Source organism: Salvia splendens, chromosome 9 (genome assembly GCF_004379255.2).
Source record: "Salvia splendens isolate huo1 chromosome 9, SspV2, whole genome shotgun sequence".
In the NCBI taxonomy this organism is placed as follows: Eukaryota; Viridiplantae; Streptophyta; class Magnoliopsida; order Lamiales; family Lamiaceae; genus Salvia; species Salvia splendens.
In genome coordinates, this window is record NC_056040.1 from 10,558,913 (window position 1) to 10,563,900 (window position 4,988).

General features: G+C 39.0%; 1 protein-coding gene across 1 annotated transcript; it reads left to right on the forward strand.

Annotated features, from left to right (window-relative positions):
• On the forward strand, positions 1 to 2,831 carry LOC121749042 (zinc finger protein SHOOT GRAVITROPISM 5-like). The gene is made up of 3 exons (XM_042143659.1): positions 1 to 312; positions 382 to 781; positions 1,685 to 2,831. The coding sequence occupies exons 1-3, from the start codon at positions 246 to 248 to the stop codon at positions 2,505 to 2,507; spliced, it is 1,290 nt and encodes a 429-aa protein (XP_041999593.1). The 5' UTR covers positions 1 to 245; the 3' UTR covers positions 2,508 to 2,831.
• The last annotated feature ends 2,157 nt before the right edge of the window (positions 2,832 to 4,988 follow it).

Genomic DNA, 4,988 nt, shown 5'->3' on the forward strand with positions numbered 1-4,988 from the left:
CCCAACCCAAACAAAACCCCCAACCCCACCACACCCTTCCCTTCTCTCTCAATTTATTACTTATACTGATTGATTCCTAAGCTTTTAAAAAGAAAGACGAGAGAGAAGGCTGGAAATCTCACCAAAAGAAGCCCCCTTTTTCATCATGTTTCCCTCATATCACCCACGGTTGTAGCTCTCAATTTGGTCGGTTGTTGCCTTCTTTCAACCCTCAATTTTGATCAATTCTCAATCCACCATCTCCGATGTTGAATAGCCCCCCCGAACACCCCACCACCAGCAGACGAAAACGCCGCCCCGCCGGCACTCCAGGTATACATAATCAAATGATAACAATTTTGAAATATGAATAAATTTGATGGAGTGGAGTAATATTTATAGATCCCGATGCGGAAGTGGTGTCTCTATCTCCGAAAACCCTCCTGGAGTCGGATCGGTACGTGTGCGAGATCTGCAACCAGGGGTTCCAGCGAGACCAGAATCTGCAGATGCACCGGCGGAGGCACAAGGTGCCGTGGAAGCTGCTGAAGAGGGAAACGCCGGTGGCGAGGAAGCGGGTGTTCGTGTGCCCGGAGCCGACCTGCCTCCACCACGACCCGTGCCACGCACTAGGCGATCTGGTCGGGATCAAGAAGCACTTCCGCCGCAAGCACAGCAACCAGAAGCAGTGGGTCTGCGACAAGTGCAACAAAGGCTACGCAGTTCAGTCCGACTACAAAGCCCACCTCAAGACCTGTGGGACCCGCGGCCATTCCTGCGACTGTGGCCGTGTCTTCTCTAGGTACTTACTTATACTACTACCACCCCCATACATTTGTTATACTACATACCTTTCTTCCTCTTCTATCTTCCTCTTCCTTTGATTATTAATTATGTACGTCACATAACAATAATAATAATAATAATAATGAGTACTCCTTTAATAATAATACTCTGAGTATGTTTGTCCGGTACTTTCATTTAAGATTCACATTGTATTCAGTGCCAGAATGTTTTATGTATTTTTAGGCTACTTGAGTCGTATTCCGTTATCCCAAGTTACTTGATTCATTTTTATTTTTTGACTAAAAACATCTAATCTCACATATTCGACTCTTACTATTTTACTTTACTCTCTTTTCTTTCTCTTACTTTATTCTCTCATCTACTTTATTTAACTCACTAAATACAATTTTCTTAAATCTCGTGCCGAAAAGAAATGTCTCAAGTAACGTGGGACGGAGACCGTATTTTTTGAGATGTTTTCATTTTATAGTGAGAAGATATTGTGTGTGTGTGTCAAATCATTTTCCCAAAGCATATTATTAGACTAGGTTTGATTATTTAGTGTTGTCAGTCCTTTGTATTAATAATTTGTATATTCAAATGCAGCTATGGCCCTTTGGGGTTGGCTTCCCAAACACCAAGGATTTTATATTAGATCTTGAATTACCATCATTCATATTTTAATTCCAAACATTCTATGTAGTTACTTGACTAATAATTAAATGTGTGTCAATTTTAATGAGGTAATACTACTATACAAACTGCACCATGACTCAAATTTAAAGCTTCTATACATATCTAACATGGATTACACTATAAATAGAATTAAACTGTTTTAAATTTTTTTCAAGTCAGCCATCTTCATGAAATTATAATTGTTTAATGTGAAAATTGTTTCTTTGGTTGTTGGTTTTGTCAGGGTAGAGAGCTTCATCGAGCATCAAGATGCTTGCAGCATGGGGCGGCTCCGATCGGATTGCCACCCACTGCAGGCAGCGGCTGCAACTGCAACCGCAACCGCAACCGCTGCCTGCTTATCGAGAACGGCATCAAGCCCTTCCAGCGACACCAATTTAAGCACCGCGCCGTGGGCGGGCGGCCATTCTAGTCTCGTAGCACCAACAGATTCAATATTCATGGCTAATGCCGGTGCCGCCACAAGGCACAGATCCCGGCCGCCCAATCTCGAGCTACAGCTGCTCACAAAAGCCAGCAGCAGCCTCGGCTTCTCCGGAAACTCAACCAAGCTCGACTCGACTCAGCTGCAGCTCTCGATCGGCTCGTCGGAGATCGGAGACAAAGCCGAGAACGTCGCCGCCGGAAGCCGGTACTCGCCGATGGGGAGCAGCAGCACCAGCGAGAAGCGCAGCAGCGTGGCGGCGGCGACGGTGAGGGAGGAGGCGGAGGAGCAGCTGCGGGCGGCCATGGCGGAGAGGGCGTACGCGGAGGAGGCGCGGCAGCAGGCGAAGCGGCAGCGGGAGCTGGCGGAGCAGGAATTCGCCAACGCCAAGAGGATCCGGCAGCAGGCGGTGGCGGAGCTCGAGAAGGCGCAGGCGCTCAAAGAGCAGGCCGCGCAGCAGCTCAGCGCCACCATTTTGCAGATCACGTGCCACTCCTGCAAGCACAGATTCCACCCCGAGGCGGCCGCGTTCGCCGCCGAAACCTCTTCTTCCGCCGCAAACTCGATTAGGCGCGGTTACATATCGGCTGCGTTGAGGGATTGGGAAGTCAAGAAAAACTGAACACACAAAAAAAAAGAAAATGAAAAGTTTGACTTGTATTAGGAATGTTTGTTTATTTCGAGTTTAATTAGTTTTTAATAGTATTAAAATGATGGACTCTTTTAATTTGACCTTACATTTCTGTAGGTATATTTAGTGGAAGAAATATTTCAGGGGAGTGTTGTGATATAAAAAAAAGGGGAGGTGGGGGGTGTCAGATGGTTAATGAAGTTGGTATTGTATCAAATTTGGTATTTATTTCATTTATATCGTAGCTGCTTTTTTCAGGAAGCTTTTTCTGCTTGTAATTTGTATTTTATAAGAGCTTTTTTTTTATTTCTGTTATTAATGTTTTTTCTAAGAGGCTGAGTTCTCTGTTATCTGACTATGTCCGTATAGAAAAAGGTATAAGGCGCATCAATGGCATTTCATCAGAGCATGTTCCTTTTCCTAACGTGATTAATGTGCTTCCACCTTATGTTTGTCTTTCAAATGAAGAATACTCATTCAAATTCTATATAAAAAAAAAAGTTGTGGAAAATAATTAAATGAAAGTAGTACTACTAACTTTTTTCTCTTTTTTACGTTAGTAGCTAATAGTAGAAAAAAATACTAAAACGCAAAATTAGTAATCAATTATCATTAACCCAAAAGAAGAGAGAGAGAGATGGTTGCAGGTAGTATTAGATTTAGTGTTTGGACTATAAGAAGATCTTTGTTGGGTGAGGTGGTCAGAGAAATGGAGGTGACCAAGCATTAAATAAAATAATTGTATGACAACTCAAGTGTATAATGAATAGGGAGTAGTAATGAGGGTAAAAAAGGGATGATATATCCAAGCCAAGGGAAGGCAACAATGTTAGGATAGAGTGTTATGAATAATTGAAAAAGGGTCAGAAAATAGAGTCCTTTTGGGGTGCAGGGATTCTGAAACCATATAAATGTTAATGAAAGACACCATGTTTTTCAGTGCCACAGTTGTAATGGACTCGTCGCTCTCACCCCATTTCAAATTTTTACCCTCTCTCAGAATCAGTGGCTTTCCATTTATGAAGAGACCATTGCTCCGATATCACCTACCCTTTTCTCTCTCTACCTCTCTCCTTTGTCTCTGTGTGTTATGTCTCTTTGCTGTTGCTGTAAGAAATAGAAAGAGAAAGAGAAAGAGAAAGAGAGAGAGAGAGAGATAGGAGTCTTTGTTTTGTTTTGAAGCAGATTAACTCAATTTGGGATATGGGGTCAAAATGATATAAAGTGAGACACAGATATGAGACTTTTTTTATAAAAATATTTTACTATGGTTTTTTCATAAGTAAATAAAGAGAAATTTTTGTAAGTCTATCATAGTGGATTCGAGCCAAGATTTTAAACGCCTCAATTTGTTATTCTTAGTGTTAGTGCATGTAATTAATGTTTAGTCACGTTTGATATATATGCAATGAAGATAAAAGTAAAAAGAAATGAGAACAAATTTTCAAGAAGCGTATAAGTTGTTTGATAATAATAAAATGTGACTTATTTATTTGATGAAGATGGAGTAATAAATTTTATTTTTATTATAAATATGATTACAAAAATAAATTTAATGGGAGATGATGGGGCACAGAAATGCCGACAACCACTTGAACATAATATCTTTTTGACATAATTGATGCTCGATAAAATGTTATCAATTTGAGTTATGAAACAAAATCTTTCGATAGATACAAGCACAGACGAAAGGTAAATGCAAATAGTAGCAATGAGTATTTCATGCAGGTAGATGGATGAAGCTATCAAAGAATTAATTAATTAAGACTATACTCAAATTGTGCGGGGTTGGCATGAAATATACAGATCCATCAAAATGTGGAGTCAAAAATTTATGTTTCGAAATGAATTCAAGCTTTGGGGTCGAACGATTTTTAGATTGGCCTAGGAGTAAGTAAATTAAAATACCCGAAATCGAATGTGTTAATCCAATTAATTGAAAAAAAAAATAGTTTGAACTGGATTTATTTTATTTCAGTTTTTTAAATTGATTTGAATTGGGATTTTTTTTTAAAAAAAAATCCAATATTTCAATTATATTATATATATGTTCTTAATTTGTATACATATTTATTATATACTTTTATACAATTGTTTTTCACTACAACTACAATTATTTTATATATTTAATGCAAATATTCTCACAACTTAACGTCTTTAATTATACCCTCAATTTGCCATTAAGAATCAATTCTTTATATTATTCTCTCTTTTACTTTATTATTTCTTCACTTTAATTATTTATTATCATATTTATAAAAAGAATGCAGAAAATTCAACGACACTCCTAAGGGCTCCTATATGTACTTCTCGGACAGTCGGAGTGTCGGACTTGTTTATGAATATGTTCCTATTTCTCTACACCTATGAGATGTGGCAGTCCTACCTATGGATTGGTAATGACGACGACGAGATTTATGTTTGTTGTTTTTACTTGTCTTTGCTACTAATTTTGCTTTTAACTTTATCGAG

Bases quoted from the DNA above. Each gene is read 5' to 3' on its own strand.
- LOC121749042 (XM_042143659.1), top strand. From the start codon at position 246: ATGTTGAATAGCCCCCCCGAACACCCCACCACCAGCAGACGAAAACGC. The intron at 313-381 runs GTATACATAATC...TAATATTTATAG, and splicing joins CCGCCCCGCCGGCACTCCAG to ATCCCGATGCGGAAGTGGTG. The intron at 782-1,684 runs GTACTTACTTAT...TGGTTTTGTCAG, and splicing joins TGTGGCCGTGTCTTCTCTAG to GGTAGAGAGCTTCATCGAGC.